The 19,350-nt window shown below is 38.7% G+C and overlaps 1 protein-coding gene across 1 annotated transcript; it reads right to left on the reverse strand.

Annotated features, from left to right (window-relative positions):
* Nucleotides 1-2,906: 2,906 nt before the first annotated feature.
* FABP7 (fatty acid binding protein 7) lies at nt 2,907-8,028 on the reverse strand. The gene is made up of 4 exons (XM_002714798.5): nt 7,624-8,028; nt 6,996-7,168; nt 6,416-6,517; nt 2,907-3,254 (listed from the first exon to the last, which is right to left on the reverse strand). Exons 1-4 carry the CDS (start codon nt 7,694-7,696, stop codon nt 3,204-3,206), a joined length of 399 nt encoding a protein of 132 aa, XP_002714844.1. The 5' UTR covers nt 7,697-8,028; the 3' UTR covers nt 2,907-3,203.
* Nucleotides 8,029-19,350: the final 11,322 nt, after the last annotated feature.

The following is a 19,350-nucleotide window of genomic DNA, read 5'->3' on the forward strand; positions in this document are numbered from 1 at the left end:
GCAGGCAGTTCCTTTGTAGAGGAAAATGTCTTCCACAATTACTAACTCGTAAAAGATGTTGTGCTGGGTAGGTGTATTTGCTTCCCATAGGAGAGAATTTTATTCTGTGTCCTGTGGTTTAATGGGAATGTTTCTCAAGAAAGGACCTTTGAAGTGGGAATCAAGAGGCCTCCTTTTTCTGTTTAAAGAGCTGCCGGGACAACAGCATTCAAAGGCATTGCAAGAACCAAGGTACTTTCTGATGATGGACAAAGGGTCCTTGGGAGATTCTTAGTCCACAGTCTAGAGTATGGGGGGAAATGAATCAAGAAAAACATGGCCAGAGAACAACCTTAAGGATAGTACGATTACATAGGTTTCTAATCAAAACATTTGAAAGACAGTAAGATAAATTGTAAAAATAGCTCTTTTCATTCACCCTCCCACTCCAATTTCCAAAGCATTTTACTAGAAGTAAATAGGATGTAAAAAATTGTTTAGTAAGTTAGCCTAAAATGAGATGTACAAACTTAGAAACCCATGAAATGTTTCCAGTCGTAAAAAGAATGTATTAAAATTAGTAGAAGCATCACCTCCCATATCTTCACAACCACTTTATTTTGTTTTCCTCTCTAATCACTAAGATGTGCAGAGCAATAATGCCCCAAGCCCTCTGGAGATATACCTTAATCCTGCACAAATACCTCCTGTTTTAGGTGTTCGTGTGCCAAGTGTATGTGTATAACTAGGTAGGGAAAACTGTGTGTGAGCTTAGGGCAGAAGTTTCTGCTTGCTTGTTGTCAGTGATCCACCATTGCACTTCACCAAACTGTTTTTTCCTGCTGGTTTGTGCCTTTGAGACTTGGACTTTCTAAATCCTTCTTCCACGGCCAAGCTCTGATAGTTAAATTGCCTTTAATCTTGGCAATTTTTTTTTTCCTTCAAGTTAAAAGCTGGGGAAGAGATACAGGCTCAAAAAAGTTAGCACATGGATGGATGACTGTGTGAGAAAGAAATTTGGCTTAAAAAATGATTTATAAAAATTTAGAAAGCAAAAAAATCTATTAATTATCTTCCAAGATGCATCCATCCCTGTATCTTTTCCATTGAAAGGATGTTTCCCATGTAGGCCACCCAAAAAGCTTGTGTTCTTCACTCTGTGAGATAGTTAGGAACATTAATGCAAATTGGAGGTGATTTGGTCTTACTGTAATGAGTTGAGGATAGAACCCCTTCTTTGGCTTTGTCTCTTTTCTAACAGGTCAGAATCTGAGCTTCCACTAGAATCACCAAGAACTGAGTAACGTCTCCCAAAATCGGGGGTGATGGCTGTTGTGACAATTGGAGCAAAACCAGTCTATATTCTCTTTCATATTTTTAAAGAAGCAGTAGACTCTATATCCCAGCGGTGACTTAACTAGATAACCAATATTCTTGGTGGTAATAATTGAATATTCAAATGTGAAATCTTATAACTGTACTTTATATTTCTCTATCCTACACTATGATAAAATACAGATTGAGTATTACTAACCCCCCAAAAACTATTGTCCCAATCCCCAATTTTTTGAGTACACAAAGGGGAAATTCCACTGCTGACCTGATGTGCTAGATCTTAGTCAAAACACAGGCACACTGAAGCTATTTTATAAATTTGTGTCTTCAGGCTATGAATATAAGGTATACACATGTATGAAACATAAATGAACTTTATATTTAGACTTGAGTCTCATACCTAGGCAACTCATTATATATACATAGATATTCTGAAATATAAAACACTTTTAATCTCAAGCATTTCAGATAAGGGACATTCAACTTATGCCACAATTGTCAGGTGATAATATTGCTACAGTGAATTATCTAAGGTAAAAAAAGTTTTCTCGTATTTTACATTTATGAGTTAATTGGACCTTGAATTAACTTATGACACTCACTGAATTCACTATTGATTCAAAATGAATATTGTATATTTTTCCTGAATAATATTTACCATGTTTGCTCCCAGGAGCTAATAGAGGAAATATTTCTTTAGGAATAATCAGGAAAAATAAAGTATGGCATTTTTGTTTCAGAAGAAAAATTAACTGAAGTATTGAGTAAAGGAAAAATAAAGGAAAAAATGCAAGGTTTTCAGCTCATAATATTATTTGCTAGTCACGAGGACTTGGACAGACAAACCTAAACTTTAATTTCCTCATCAGAAAATTAATAGTAATACCTAACTTGTTTTGTGCTGTGCAGTTGACAAAATCTATAAAAAGCATTCTGTAAACTATGCAGTGCAAAATATTATGTCTTTGTTTCTACTTTACACATACAAACCCTAGACAGTTACAAATATTTAGTTTGGTTGGTTAGCTCAGTTCCAGTCACTCAACCCTCTCACCCACTCCCCATTCCCAGAAAAAAAAAAAAAAAAAAAAGTACCTTGAATGCTTTTATGCACACTCTTCATGCACTTCTTCTTAGCACTTTTATTGACTTACACTAGCTCACGTTAGTTGTGTGGAAACTCATTTTAACAGTCTAGAATAAAATGAACTTCCTTCCCTTATTTCTCTTTCAATAAGAAATTTTTATATATATATATATATATGCCATTTTGAATATGTCTTCACAAGACTTTTTGAAGATTATCCATTTTTTTTTCCTTTAGGGTCCCTGTTTCTAATTGCAAAAAGTCATTTCCAAAACTGAACACGCTCGCCAAATTAATTTAATCATAACAAATTGTTCATGAGAGTCTCAACCAAAACTGTGGCATCTTCACATTTCCTGAGGTTTCTGCTTATGTTTTTAAAATTGGTGTTTTAAACAAGGTGCTAACTTCTCCAGCCTTTCTCCATGTGATAAGAATGACTATTTTATTTAAAACTCTCCAATATACAATTCCTAAGATATTAATGATATGAAAAGCAACAGCATTATATTAACATGTAAGATTTTTATTCTGAATTTATTTGCATTACAAAAAAAACAGACAATGTATTCAATTCTTTATAAAAAAGTGACTTTAAAGTTCAATGCAAATTATAAACCATGATATATTTTCATATCAAAACTGGACTGGCTGTTTGGAGTAACAAGTTTTTAAATCACCATTTTCTACCTCCACACCAAGGTTAACCTTCCAAGTATTGGTCAGCCTTGCTGTAACAGGACAGCACTGAGACTTCAGTAAACCGAAATACAGAAAAACTTCGTCCACACCAGGAACTTTTCTATGCCTTCTCATAGTGGCGAACAGCAACCACATCACCAAAAGTAAGAGTCTGAAACATTCAAAAGATAATTAAATCTTTTTACATGAGTATCAGTACTGAATTTTCAAAGACTATCTATATATGTCTTAAGTATTATACAAAACAATGAAATTTATAAACATTAATCACTGAATAAACTTTGCTTGTTGAACAAAAAGAAACCCTTATATTTAATGACTGAATAAGAAGATTACATAGTTCATGTACCTGGAATTGAGTATCTATACTGTATTCTTAGCTATCTGCTTTGTAAGTGAGATTTATAATGGGTTTTCACAACAGTTTTCAATTCATAGTCTATATAAATTTTGAACAGTTTTTAGAATAATAATTTAAGTTACTGGAATTTGGAATAACCTGTTCCAAAATATGAAGGAAAATGTGACTATACAAATGTTCTCATTACTTGAAACTGTCATATTTTAGCCTTCATGAACCTAGGCAGTTAAGTAGATATGATACGTAACACTGGTTCTACTATCCCAATGTGAAATCCAACTTGAAGAATTTCTATAAAACCATTTTACACAGTGAGAGGTTTTCTGTGCTTATTACATTCAGGTATCAGGCAGCATATGCCACTGTCATCCATTGATTTAATCTCCACTTATGAACTCAATCTTGCCTGATCACAGTCATAAATGGCAAATTTGAGCTATCCACTTTTTGTATTCAGGAGAGGAAAACAATAGTAAAAGCAATGGAGGGGCACTTCAGATTGAATCTGAGAAATGAATACTTTCAGGCCGGCGCTGTGGCATAGAGGGTAAAGCCGCTGCCTGCAGTGCCAGCATCCTAAATGGGTGCTGATTCAAGACCCAGCTGCTCCACTTCTGATCCAGCTCTCTGCTATGGCCTGGGAAAGCAGTAGAAGATGACCCGTGTTCTTGGGCCCCTGCACCCATGTGGGAGACCCAGAAGAAGCTCCTGGCTCCTGACTCCTGGCTTCAGAATGGCCCAGCTCTGGCTGTTGTGACCAATAAGGAAGTGAACCAATGGATGGGATACCTATCTCTCTGTCTCTTTGTCTCTCTCCTTCTCTCTCTGTGTAACTCTGACTTTCAAAAAACTAAATAAATCTTAAAAAAAAAAAAAAAAAAAAAGATGGCCAAAGTCCTTGGGCCCCTGCACCTGCATGGGAGACCCAGAAGAAGCTCCTGGAGCCCAGCTTTGGATCGGCACAGCTCTGGCCATTGTGGCCAATTGGGGGGTGAACCAGAGGATGGAAGACTCTCTGTCTCTCTTCTCTGTGTAACTCTGACTTTAAAATAAATATTTTTTAAAAAAGTGAATATGTTAAAACAACAACAAATGAACCCTTTTTTTTGTTGATCATTGAAGAAAAATGTGGACAAACATACTTTAACAGGTAAACTATCTGCTCCTCACACTTAACTTCCACAAGCAAAAAGGAGTATGAATTGTTTGATCTGTAACAACTCTGATTACAGTAATATATGGGAAGAGAAGGAAACAATATTAAGCTTTTATTAAAAGCAGCATTGAAAGTCATTTCAACTATTATTCAACTATTATCTTTTTTTTTTTTTTTTTTTGACAGGCAGAGTGGACAGTGAGAGAGAGAGACAGAGAGAAAGGTCTTCCTTTGCCATTGGTTCACCCTCCAATGGCAGCCGCGGCCGGCGGGCTGTGGCCGGCGCACCACGCTGATCCGATGGCAGGAACCAGGAGCCAGGTGCTTTTCCTGGTCTCCCATGGGGTGCAGGGCCCAAGCACTTGGGCCATCCTCCACTGCACTCCCGGGTCACAGCAGAGAGCTGGCCTGGAAGAGGGGCAACCGGGACAGAATCCGGCACCCCGACAGGGACTAGAACCCGGTGTGCCGGCGCCACAAGGCAGAGGATTAGCCTAGTGAGCCTCAGCGCCGGCCTCAACTATTATCTTTAAAGCAGTATGTAAACTATCCTCTCACCCTCAAAGAGGGAACAAGCCTACTTGACTACGTCAGTATCATCAGAGCATCACAAGTCTGTTTACAGAATGTGTCTGAGAATGGCTAGATCAAGGCATAACATCTTTTCCAGTTTGTGATGCTACTGTGTACTGTCATTATAGAAATTATTTGTCAGTTATTTTCTAAATTATAAATTCTCCATGCCTTCCAAGTATGGAACATGTATGCATTGACATCTTATGCATTGCAAAAAGGAAGACAAGGGAAGGGATGGGGAGGGTAAGGGAGGAATATGGAGGTGGGGAGGGGAAGGAAACTGGAAGGAAGATACATCAAAGTTATTCTATCGGGGCAGGTGTTTCGTGAAGGGGATAAGATGCCATTTGGGACACCCACAACTCAACTCAGAGTGGGTGAGTTCCAGTGCCAGCTCCCCTTTGGATACCAGCTTCCTGCTAACGTATACCACAGGAGGCAGCAGGTGATGGCTGAGGTACTTAGGCCCATGCCACTTACATGGGAGACCAGAACTGAGTTTCTAGTTCCTAGCTTTGGCCTGGCCCAGCCTTAGCCTTTGCAGGCAATTGGGGAGTGAATCATTGGATGTAAGATCTCTCTCTTTCTCTCTGTGAATCTATTTTACTCTCTCTGTCTTTCTGCATTTCAAATAAAAATAAATATATGAAGAAAATTTGAAAAACTGGTTCTCTAAAGAGATGAAATGGTATTTCTTTTGTTATATTTCCGTTATATTCTAAATTATCTACACCGAACTTGTATAGCCTTCATAAACCAAAATTTTAAACACTGAAAGATCTTTTATTCATAATAGCTATAAATTTTCTGAAGTTCAGTAAACTTTGTTCTTATTATATATATTTGTTTTCATGATTATTGGTTTTCTTTTTAATTTTTATTTTAGACTTCAACATCTATAGTAATCCTACAAACTATCTGACCCATAATTTTGGGCAAATCAATGAAAGCATTTTGTTTAACTACAGGAAATAGAATTTTTCTTTTTCTTCAATCAAGAAGCTGCATTAAGGAAAAAATTAGGATCTTTTTATTTTCGCTGTTTGGTAAATGCTTAAACTTCCTATTGATGCAAAGTTATTAAATAAAAAAGAAAGAGGATGAGAAGGAAGGGAGATAAGGAGGAAGGGAGAAAAGCACAGGAAGGAAGGGAAATGAGGGGAGAAGGTGGTGGGAAGGGGTGAAAACCAAGGAGGAGTGGGAAGCTACCGTTACTTACCACAATCATTTTGCCATCCTTAATTTCTCTTACAAAATTTGTTTGTTTGCCATCCCATTTCTGTACATGAACAAGTTTGTCTCCATCCAGGCTGATAACAGACTGAGAACAACAAGAAGATGCAAAACATCGCAGTAGGTACAAGTCAGATTTTTGATATGGAAGTTCAATGACATACTTTTTCAGAGTTGTATAACTGAGTGAATCATGATCAACTAACTATCCTATTATAGGCACCACAGCCTTTGCTACTTCTATATTCACTGAAGTCCAATAATCGTAATTTGAAATGTGTCCTAGATGCAAAAAAGTGTTCTCTGAATTACAAGTCTGAAGTATTATCAAATGTGACAAATGCATAATAAGAAACAAAAAAATTTGAAACTAGGGCTATAGCAGTGGCTCACTGTTCAGAACCTAACACATGCATACTAGAATGCTAATGCTAGTGGTTTACTCCCTGAGTTGAAATACTGAAAACATGCTCCACTTCCCAGCATCTGAAGAAAATGCACTAGGAATCTTCATCTTTTTATTCCCTCCTCCGGGTCCCCAATCCAGAGAAGTAACAGCTTCTTACCTTACAGTTTCTGTCATCTACACTGATTTCATCAAACTCTTCACCCAGACGGAAACTAATCTCTGTATTCTTGAACGTGCTTTGAGTCCGGATCACCACTTTGTCCCCTTCCTGACTGATGATCACTGTTGGTTTGGTCACGTTTCCCACCTGCCTAGTGGCAAAGCCCACACCTAAAAGAGCAAAGGGAACCAGGACAGTCAACAGCAGCTTCCAGAATAGCTCACGAATAGCTCAAATCTGATCTTGGACCCCAGATTCCACAGGTATATTTCCTTAGAGCATGATTAATGGGCCAATCATGCGCCAGTGATTAATGATTAGCCCATTGAGTACAAATAATAAGTGGAAGCTGAAGAAAAACAGAAAAGTCACACAAGCTCCATATCCTCCACAGACTATCAAATGCTTTGTTATTTGGCCCTGGGCAAGAAAGCTGTGGAATGCCACATTACAAATCCATTCAGTGGGAAATGCATGGCCTAGTATCCGATTAGGACAATGTACTCTGTGTCTTGCCAACCTGATGGGTGAGAAGGAAAAAAAAAAAAAAAAAAGGAAAAAAGGAACCTGCAACTAGCTGAAACTGCCGGTTTAGAACGGAAGAGCAAGCCTTGTTTTTACCTACCGAGAGCCTTCATGTACTCATCAAAGTTCTGACTGTCGGTCAGTTTCCAGGTAGCACAGAAAGCTTCCACCATCCTGGCTCTTTCCCCTGTTTTGCTTTGAAAACAAGTAAGAGACAAATGAGGATCTTCCACTGAAGTCCACTGCAATTAGAAGACCCCTTGCGCCTCAGCTGCAGCTCCTGCCTTCTTATTTGGAAAAGAATTGGGCAAAAAGCCAATGATTAGAATTGCAAACACGCCGGGTCCAGCGTCCCTCTTTCCAGTAGGCTGTCGCAGGGGGAGGGGATGGGAAGGAAGACTCCAGATCTCTTCGTGATTGGCTCAGGCCACTGGGTTAGCAGAGTAGGTCGAGTTCCTCCCCGTCTTGACACAGCTGTCCTTTTGCCTGAGAAAGCTCTACAGGGATTCAATGGGGCTGGAGGCAGCGAGGGGAAAATAAGAGAGGGTCTTTCTGGTTCAGGGGGAAAAAAAAAAAAACTTGGCAAAGGCCATCTGAGACTGTGAGGAAAGAAGCAAGACGCACAATAGGACATTCAGATTGATTTCCGTTCACGGCAAAGCTGCTTACAAATGAGAAAAGCACTGAAATGGCAGCCTTTTCACACAAAAGAAGCCAAACAGTGTACTTTATTTTCTCTCACATGCACAGAGAGTGTAAAGTGCTGGGTAGAATTTGCTAAGCTGGAAAAGAGAAGAGGGAGGAGGTGTCAAAGCTTTGCCTCCGTGTGTACTGCTCCCAGGCTACTTTGAAGGAGAATCAATGGGAAGCCCACTCATGTTGGCCCCTTCTCATCACAAACTGAGTGAAATTTGAAGATACCATTGTCCTTTCTCAGAATGTGAAAACCAGACTGGGATCATAATGGGACCTAAGGAAGTGCACTGTGAGGATTCGCTAATGAGGCACAAAAATGAGGAAAAGAAAGCTCTTTTTTCCCTCTCTATTAACACATTGTGGAATCCATGTGGAAAAGCTGCGCAGAGACTATTTTGTAAGATTTTAAATGAGCTGCACTATTGCGCCCTTTGGATGTCCTGGGGCCAAATCTACATAAATACAATCTGTGTCCTTGTTGGGAGTTAGCAATGGTGGGGGAAGAGCAAGCAAAAGTTAGAGGAGCAGTGGGAATCAGCAGAGTCTTGGCTTCAGTTTGCTCTGGCTCAGGGTATCCCAAGAATGACAAAATACTTAAGGGTTTACATACAATATTCCAAGTATTGTTTACCCAGAGAATCTTCCATTTTCGAAAGTGTAGACTCAGTGAAGAGCTCTCATGGGGACACAGGCCAGAATCTGACCTGGAAATCCCTGCTTTTCTCTCTCTTGTCCCATTTCAACTTCAGCTCACAGAATTTCCACTCTGTGCACAAGCAATGCTCAGAACACATTGTATGCTAGCGGCCAGCTGCGTTGCTTCTACTTTGGCATCTCAAAGATGCTTATTCAATATAAACTCAAAACTCAAAGACTTTCCCCACACAGGGTCTTCTTCCAGTTTCCACCCAACTGCATAAGCCAAAAATCTCAGAATTGTTTCTAATACTTTCCCCTCTAAAATAAAACCCAAGGTCAAAATCTGTCTATTTTGCTTCTTGGATATTTCGCTAATTTGTCATGCTTCCCCTTCTCTACAACTAGCTTCTTAATTCAAGAAATCATTGGCTTTTATTAATTTCATAGCAATAACCTCTTAGCACTTCTTCCTTCAGCTGTGTCTGACCTCCAGTCCTTCTACCATGCTAGATCCTGAGTGACTGATGATGTTCAACTACTTTAAATGTGCTTTTCTACAATTTGTATACCTTCTTTGGTGAAGTGATCATTCAAATCTTTTGCTTCTTTTTATTGGATAGTTTGTCTTTTTACTATTGAAGTATAAGAGCACTTTATATTTTCTAGGTAAAAGTTATTTTTGGATGTGTTGTGCAATAGTTTTCATGTTCTTGAGTGTGATAACAGTTTCACTGATGTAGTAAAATGTATCAAGTTCACCTTAAATAAGTGCAATTAATTTTATGACAATTATACTACAGTAAAGCTTAAAATCTTGGGCCAGCACTGTGGAGCAGCAGGTTAATCCACCTCTTGCAATGCTGGTTTCCATATAGACACCAGTTCAAGTCCCAGCTGCTCAACTTGAAGTCCAGCTCTCTGCTAATGTGCCTGCAAAAGCAGCAAAAGATGGCCCAAGTGCTTGGACCCCTAGCATGCCCAAGGTAGACCCAGATGGAGTTCCAGGCTCCTGGCTCCGGCCTGTTCCTGCCCCAGCCATTGCAGCTATTTGTGGAATTAACCAGAGGGAGGAAGATCTCTGTGTCTCTCCTCTTTCTGTAACTCTGCCTTCCAAATAAATAAATACTTAAAAAGCTAAAATCTGATCTTGTCCCTTAAACCTCTTCAAATGACGTCTTCTGGGGCTTGCATGGTGGCAGAGCTGGTTAAGCTGCTGCTTGGGACCCCTGCATCTCATTTCAAGTGCCAACTTGAGCCTCAGTAGCTCTGCTTCCAACCCAGCTTCTGCTAATGCACCTCATAAAGCAGCAGATGTTGACCCAAGCACTTGGGCCCCTGCAGCCTATGTAGGAGACCTAGATGGAGTTTCTGGTTCCTGGCTTCAGTCTGGCCCAGTGCTGGTTGTTGTGGCCATTTGGAGAGTGAACCAGAGGTTGGAAGATAAATCTCTCTCCTCCCCCTTCTGCCAAATAAATAAATAAATTTTTTAAACAATTACTTCACCTGCCTTCAAGTTAAAGATCCAAATTCATAACATTACCTGTATCACGCCAGCCTGCACCTGGCATTTGAAGGACTCGGTATAAGAATCCAAATGGAGGTTCCATGCCTTATATCTCAACAATAAAAATTATAGACCAACACATAGCCTTGCCCCAGAGTTCCAACCAGCACTCAAAGCCAGCCGCCAAATCCCTCCCAAGCCAACCTGTAGATATTGTTGCAGGTCTAAGCAGAATCACAGAATGGGTAGGCTGAGCAGGGCAGAAGATAGTCTGGAACCCTGGGTTGCCAGGCATTGACTGGAATGAACATCCTAAACCCGAGATGAGGACATGAGGACTAACCTGGGCTTGATGCTGTTGTGACAAGAGCTTGAGGCTCCACCAGGAACCTAACATGAAATCAACCCAGGGGAAGTGAGACTCATCCAGTCAGACCCCTCTGGTAGCATTTGAGCCTTCGAACTCAGTACCTAAAGCAGTCCCACAGCTAGACTTTTCATAAATTCTCTCTCTTTTTTTTTTTTTGCTAAAATTAAGATGATTCAACCATCCTTGAAAAACATTCTCTATGGTAAAGGTTCTGAACCTAATTTATTTGGTTACTGCAAAATATTCTTATAGGAAGGTATTTCAAAGAAATTCATGGGAAATATAATTAAAAGATCATTTTGGTACAAAATTTGTACATAGTTTTTTCATAATACATATTTTCTGTAAACTATTTGAAGTCCTCTTATATACGTGGCTTTCAAAAGTTTTTGCACCAAAATAAGTTTATCTTTAAATTTCATTTTCCATGAACATTTTAAAGTACCCTCATATGTTCAAATAAAATATCTTTTTTTTTTACTTATTTTTTTTTTATTTTTTGACAGGCAGAGTGGACAGTGAGAGAGAGAGACAGAGAGAAAGGTCTTCCTTTGCCGTTGGTTCACCCTCCAATGGCCGCTGCAGCCAGCGCGCTGTGGCCGGCGCACCGCGCTGATCTGATGGCAGGAGCCAGGAGCCAGGTGCTTTTCCTGGTCTCCCATGGGGTGCAGGGCCCAAGCACCCGGGCCATCCTCCACTGCACTCCCTGGCCACAGCAGAGAGCTGGCCTGGAAGAGGGGCAACCGGGACAGAATCCGGTGCCCCAACCGGGACTAGAACCTGGTGTGCCGGCGCTGCTAGGCGGAGGATTAGCCTAGTGAGCCGTGGCACCGGCCCAAATAAAATATCTTTTTAAAAAAGATTCATTTACAGAGAGAAAGAGGGAAAGACAGAGAGAGAGAAAGAAACAGAGGGAAAGAGTCTTTTATCCACTGGTTCACTACCCAAACGGCTACGACAGCCTGAGCTGGGCCAGTACAAAGTCAGGAGCCAGAAGCTTCTTCCAGGTCTCCTACATGAGTGTAGGAACCCAAACACTTGGGCTGTCTTCCACTGCCTTCCTTGGCACATCAGCAGAAAGCGGGATTGGAAGTGGAGCAGCCAGAACTTGGATGCTGTCATCTCAGGTGTCAGCCATATCTACTGTACCACAACACTGGCCTCAGTAAAACACTTTTATCATAGTAGAATGTTTAAGTATTAGTAAGTAATAGGTATTCTTATAAAATAGAATAAATAATTTTACTTCATATTCCAAGAATGTAAGATTCTTAGGGCATCTTCTCCATGGCTCTGTATGAATTATGGATGCTAAAATATTTGTCCATACTCATTGAGTTCCTCCACTCTTTAAATAAAGACTATTAGATGATGATATATTTATTGTAACTCAAAGCACAGATTCCTGTAATTCTTATTCTTTTATATTTTATATAAAAATATTAAAGCTTCATAACTTAGGGATTTTTTCGTTGCATATTAATTTAGTAATAGGCAGAAAACACTATTGTCATATAGGCATTTATAATAGAAATGTTAGGAAAAATCACTTGATTATTTTGTTAAACCCTTAAACTCACACATTTAGCATATTTTAAATTATTCAGAATATAATTGATTTACACCTAAGAGTTTTTTTCCAAATAGCTTCTTTGCTCTGATTATTAAGGAATTTAATTAAATAGAAAGTGGAAAAATCAGTTGTCTAAGGAAGATTCAACAAATAATTATGCTGTTTCAAGTTTCCTAAACATGGGGAAAATACATGATTTTTTTTCTATGTTGCTATATAATATAAGTGCATCAACTTTTTTTTTAACTTTTATTTAATGAATATAAATTTCCAAAGTACGGCTTATGGATTACAATGGCTTCCCACCCATAACGTCACTCCCAACCGCAACCCTCCCCTTTCCCATTCCCTCTCCCCTTCCGTTCACATGAGGATTCATTTTCAATTCTCTTTATATACAGAAGATCAGTTTAGCATACATTAAGTAAAGATTTCAACAGTTTGCTCCCACACAGAAACATAAAGTGAAAAATAATAGATGATTTTTTAAATGATGATGAAATCAGATCAGACCTATTGTCATGTTTAATCCCAGCGAGAGTCAAGTTGGGAATTGATAATTTCTTCTTTTTTTTTTTTTTTTTAACAGAAGATCAGTTTAGTATACATTAAGTAAAGATTTCAACAGTTTGCACCCCCATAGAAACACAAAGTGAAATATACTGTTTGAGTACTCGTTATAGCATTAAGCCTCAATGTACAGCACATTAAGGACAGAGATCCTACATGAGGAGTAAGTGCACAGTGACTCCTGTTGTTGACTTTACCAATTGACACTCCTGTCTATGGCATCAGTAATCACACTATGCACCAGTCATGAGTTTCCAAGGCTATGGAAGCCCTCTGAGTTCTCCGACTCTTATCTTGTTTAGACAAGGCCATGGTCAAAGTGGAAGTTCTCTCCTCCCTTCAGAGAAAGGTACCTCCTTCTTTGAAGACCTGTTCTTTCCACTGGGATCTCACTCACAGACATCTTTTGCCAGAGTGTCTTGGCTTTCCATGCCTGAAATACTCTCATGGGCTTTTCAGCCAGATCCAAATGCCTTTAGGGCTGATTCTGAGGCCAGAGTGCTGTTTAGGACATCTGCCATTCTATGGGTCTGCTGAGTATCTCACTTCCCATGTTGGATCACTCTCCCCTTTCTTTATTCTATCGGTTAGTATTAGCAGGTACTAGACTTGTTTATGTGCTCCCTTTGACTCTTAGTCCTTTCATTATGATCAATTGTGGACTGAAATTGATCACTTGGAATAGTGAGATGGCATTGGTACATGCCACCTTGATGGGATTAAATTGGAGTCCCCTGGTATGTTTCTAACTCTACCATTTGGGGCAAGTCAGCCTGAGCATGTCCCAAATTGTACATCTCTTCCCTCTCTTATCCCCACTCTTATGTTTAACAGGGATCACATTTCAGTTAAATTTCAATACTTAAGAATAACTGTGTATTAATTACAGAATTAAACCAGTCATATTAAGTAGAACAGACAAAAAAAAACTACTAAGAGGGATAATGTATTAAGTTGTTCATTAACAGTCAGGGCTATGTTGATCAAGTCACCGTTTCTCATAGTGTCGATTTCACTTCAACAAGTTTCCTTTTTGGTGTTCAGTCAGTTGTCACTGATCAGGGCGAACATATGGTATTTGTCCCTTTGGGACTGGCTTATTTCACTCAGCATGATGTGTTCCAGATTCCTCCATTTTGTTGCAAATGACTGGATTTCGTTGTTTCTTACTGCGGTATAGTATTCTAAAGAGTACATATCCCATAATTTCTTTATCCAGTCTACCATTGATGGGCATTTAGGTTGGTTCCAGGTCTTGGCTATTGTGAATTGTGCTGCAATAAACATTAGGGTGCAGACTGCTTTTTTGTTTGCCAATTTAAATTCCTTTGGGTAAATTCCAAGGAGTGGGATGGCTGGGTCGAACGGTAGGGTTATCTTCAGGTTTCTGAGGAATCTCCAGACTGACTTCCATAGTGGCTTGACCAGTTTGCATTCCCACCAACAGTGGGTTAGTGTCCCTTTTCCCCCACATCCTCGCCAGCATCTGTTGTTGGTAGATTTCTGTATGTGAGCCATTCTAACCGGGGTGAGGTGAAACCTCACTGGGGTTTTGATTTGCATTTCCCTGATTGCTAGTGACCTTGAACATTTTTTCATGTGCCTGTTGGCCATTTGGATTTCCTCTTTTGAAAAATGTCTATTGAGGTCCTTGGCCCATCTCTTAAGTGGGTTGTTGGTTTTGTTTTTGTGGAGTTTCTTGATCTCTTTGTAGATTCTGGTTATTAACCCTTTATCTGTTGCATAGTTTGCAAATATTTTTTCCCATTCTCTCGGTTGTCTCTTCGCTCTCCTGTTTCAAAAAGTGCATCAACATTTATGCTGTATTAACCCTAAGCTATTACCTTTAAGTAATAACTATTGTCAGTGAGGATGCCAAAGAATACATTTTAAATATTTTTAATAGTAAAAAAAAGTAATAAAGAAAAATAAGTTGCCTTGAGAGACCTTGGCTGAATCTTCCCATGAGGCTGAATCTTCTGGCATCTGCTTTATAGCAACTTTTCCTTTTTAAGAAAGCAGAAGTTAATAAACTTTTAACACTGTTCTTGAGAAAAGTGAACCAGTCAAGGTCAGGGCACTACTTTTTAAAAAATATTTATTTATTTATTTGAAAGTCAGAGTTACAGAGAGGCAGAGGCAGAGATTAAGAGAGAGAGAGGTCTTCCATCCACTGGTTCACTCCCCAAATGGCCACAACAGCCAGAGGTGCGCTGATCCAAATCCAGGAGCTAGGAGCTTCTTCCAGGTCTCCCAGGAGTGTGCAGGGACCCAAGAACACGGGCCATCTTCTACTGCATTCCCAGGCCATTGCAGAGAGCTGGGTTCAGAAGTGGAGCAGCTGGGTCTCAAACTGGTGCCCAAATGGGATGCCGGTACTGCAGGCGGCAGCTTCACCCACTACACCACAGCGCCAGTCCCAGGACACTACTTCTTATGAAATATTCAGGACTATGGAGCAAAGTCAACTTAAGAACACTCATAATATCTGCTATGGTTCTTTTTGTTAGTAAATTACACAAAATCATTTGCAACAAGATGGAGGAATCTGGAACACATCATGACTGGTTTAATTCTGTAATTAATACACAGTTATTCTTAAGTGTTGAAATTTAACTGAAATGTGATCCCTGTTAAACATAAGAGTAGGAATAAGAGAGGGAAGAGATATATAATTTGGGACATGCTCAAGCTGACTTGCCCCAAATGGTAGAGTTAGAAACATACCAGGGGACTCCAATTTAATCCCATCAAGGTGGCATGTACCAATGCCATCTCACTATTCCAAGTGATCAATTTCAGTTCACAATTGATCATAATGAAAGGACTAAGAGTCAAAGGGAGCACATAATCCATAAATCGTACTTTGGAAATTTATATTCATTAAATAAAAGTTAAAAAAAATAAAAAATAAAAAAAATACACAAAATCAAATGGTAATATGTTATTTCTGAAGTTGGAATTAAAAATCGATTTTCCCATGAAGACACCATTGACCTCAAATCTCTCTCGCAGAGTAGGTAATAGGTAAGATGAGGCTATCCCCCTTTACTGAAACAGCGGCACAGACATATCCTAGAAGTTGACCTGTCTGTCCCATGCACACCTTTCATCATCCTCATCCCCACAAATAATCAACCAATTAAACGAGCTCCCAGTACAGGAGTAAAGAAGATTTCAGTAGGGGTTAAGGCAATGTGTGCAATGGAATCTGATGTGGGTAAGATAGTAAATCATCTGTCCATGGCAATGTGCTGATGTGAAATTTGTATCTTATTGCACTTCTTAATATGAAGATTGGACCAGTGAGGAAATGCACCTGCAGCTGTGGCACCCACCTCGAGATGGCCTTTTTGAGAAATAGCCATCGTATGTTGTTTTCTTTGCTGCAGTTTTCTTCTTTTTTCTTCCAAGGCATATTCCATTCTCCATATTTTCTTGATCATGAAATATAGAGGAAGTCCTTAGCCTGCTTCTAGATATGACAAGGTGACTGAGGAGAGAGCTTGGTCTATGTAAGACTTGTTATAAAAGAGTCCCAGGACCGTAACTCCTCATTCTATTTGAAACAGTGCGACTCTGCCAAGAAAACTCTCCTCCTCAGTTAGTTCCCACCTGTCCTTTCAGGCTCAGCTTAAGGAAAACTGGGTTGGACCCCATGACTATGCTCCCCCATGCTACCCATGACTATATGCTAGCATATGATTTCCTTTATGTGATTTACATATACCATAATTTCAATTAGATACTTTTGCCATCAGCTGTTCAACACCTTTCTTCATAAGAACCCAAGTTCCTTGACCTATTTTATTCTCCATTGTGTTCTATGCCCATTGTCTTCTAGCACAATATTAAGTCCATAGTGTGTACCCAACAACCGTTAAAATATGAACAAATGTAAAGGGTGAACACAGAGAACTAGAGAAATCCAAAAGGTAAGAATTTAAACTAAGTCTCTATCCAAACTTTTCCTCTCTTTGCATACCTTTGGGTATGATACCTAAAGAAGAATATTTAAGTCTCTTCCTCCTTCCTATCATGTTAATGTTTGGGAAAAAAAACAAGGCTCATTATTTTTAGGGTTTTTTTTTTCTTTAAAGTAAAAGTATATAGAATAGCTTGAGAAAATATTCAAATGTGTGATAGATTTATTAAATGCAAATGAAGGACAAATTTGTGCTGTACTATACCTGGAAGACTGACGCCAATGAGCATATGTGGAAATTGTCCTTTTGATGAATTCTCTGGCTTGTTTATTAAGTGTTGTTATCATTTGTAAATATAAAAATTTAGTAGCTTTTGGGGAGTATTCTTCTAGTCCTTGCATTTTTGTTTACTTTGCATATGAAATACCAATATAAGCTTGAAACAATGATTACCAGTTAGTTATAAAAGGAAGCTATTAATCTGGGATCAGTTGAAGATTAAAGAAACTACTCAAGCTATTTTTAACAAACAAAATTAGCGCAAGGGATTAGATACTTTAAAAAATGCTTTAAAGTGTTTTGGGCTGAGCTAAGATTTCAGGAATAGTCCAAGAACACCATCATAGAAGCTGGTCTGCCAAAGCAATGCCTCTCAACTTATCAGGAAGTGTTCGTAATCAGGAAGCTGCTTTTCCACCTGCTGGCTCCAGACGCACTCTGCCTTAGTCATCTAGGAGTACAGGGGTTTCACTACAGAAAGACTACACTACACCAATCAGATTTCAGTGGGAAATGAATGTCTTCCCTCTCCCATCACTTAAGTTTGGAATTCTCATCTTATGCAACTACATCTCACAGGCGGAAACTTAAACATGTGTAAGTGTAGGCTGTTAGAAGATGCTGATTTATCCCCTGCTGCTTTAACAGAGCAGAGAGGATCTCATAAGTCCGTGGGATCATAGGGCAGATAAGTAAATCACCTCGTGCCATCTGTCAGAAAAGATACCTGGGTGTATCTTAAATATGCTTATTGAGGGGGGAGAATAAACAAAAGAAGATCTTATACGTCTGGAAATATTGTAGATTGTAATTCCTTTTATTGGGTGAACATTAGAAACACCTAGGGGGAGGTATATTTTTGCAGATGCCAAGCTTCCTCAGAGAATGTTTTTTAAATTTTCATTTATTTATTTCATTTATTTGAGAGATAATGAGAGAATCTCATCTCCTGATTATTTACCCAAATGCACCAAACAGCTGGGATTGTACTAGGCTGAATGGCTGAATTCAGGGACTGGGAGTTTAGTCTGAGTCTTCCACATTAGTAGCAGGGACCCAAGTACTTGAGCCACTATCTGCTACTTCCCAGGGTGAACATTAGCAGAAAGGTATAACTGGATTTAAATGAGATACAGGTATCTCCAAACAGTATCTTAACAACTATTTCAAATGCCCACCATCTCCCAGAGCAATTTTGATACAGATGGTCTATGCTTAAGATTGGACTTATAGAGAAAGAAAATCTTAAGTTAAAATCCTACATACATGTGGATGTACATCTAGTGTCTTATGACTTATAAACTAGTACTTTCTACTTTGTCAAGATTGTATTAGTAAATTTGGTATTCTATTTTTTAAAAAATAAATACAGAGTATGGTGACAAGACCAGTGATGTGACCAATCCCTTGACCCTACAATGATGGTGCAAATGCTGAGTAGCTTACACCAGAGTTGCCGCTATAGTAGATAATGGTGTCATGTGGTAATTCAGTAAGGAAGAAACATGACTCATAACCATCTGAAGATGAATATCTACACCAGTGTTAACACATAAAGTTCTGAGTTGCAGTGCAATTATTGAGGAATAACAATACAAACTTTGTTTTGTGAACAGGATTCACAAAATGTAATCGCTTCTCTGTTAATTATTATGAGGAAATTTCTGAGGGCATTGAGAAGGCTTATCTCAAGAGACCATCTGGTCTACTTGGGCCTTACATCAGTAGGACATTTCCAAATTCATTTTATAGAAGAAATATAAATATTTTCTAACTGATTTTTAAGTATCCATAACATTATTTTCAGGACAATCTATTAGAGCAGCTATTGATGTAATTTAATCAGAAACATCATTGTAAGTTAAAATGGATCATTGAAATTAGGGACTTTTTTACCCAATAGTTGATTGGAAAGCACACTATTATAAGTATACTTTGAGTGCTAGTAATACAAAAATAAAATAAAACTGAGGCTTTATCTTTACATTGTTTTCATTGTCAAAACAACTATTTAAACTGAAAAGATCAATTGAAACTATTATAATTACATTGATTTTGCTATTGTTTTTAAACACATAAGAGTGACTTTTAAAATGTTTATACCCACTAATTTGGTGAAGGGTGAGTCTCTTCAAGCTGTGAAGAAAACATAAGCATGTCATAAGATTTCTGCTCATCATTATTAATTTCTTATGCATTTGGAACACTTAAAATCCTGAAAATAGAATTTTTAGACATAGATAAGTGCGAGGGATCTTGTAGATGAACTG

Source organism: Oryctolagus cuniculus, chromosome 5, assembly GCF_964237555.1.
Source record: "Oryctolagus cuniculus chromosome 5, mOryCun1.1, whole genome shotgun sequence".
Taxonomy (NCBI): Eukaryota; Metazoa; Chordata; class Mammalia; order Lagomorpha; family Leporidae; genus Oryctolagus; species Oryctolagus cuniculus.

Coding starts and splice junctions, on each gene's coding strand:
- FABP7 (XM_002714798.5), bottom strand. CDS start 7,696: ATGGTGGAAGCTTTCTGTGCTACCTGGAAACTGACCGACAGTCAGAAC. Junction 6,518..6,995: donor TAGATGACAGAAACTGTAAG/GTAAGAAGCTGT, acceptor TGTTGTTCTCAG/TCTGTTATCAGCCTGGATGG. Junction 3,255..6,415: donor AGGATGGCAAAATGATTGTG/GTAAGTAACGGT, acceptor TGAATGTTTCAG/ACTCTTACTTTTGGTGATGT.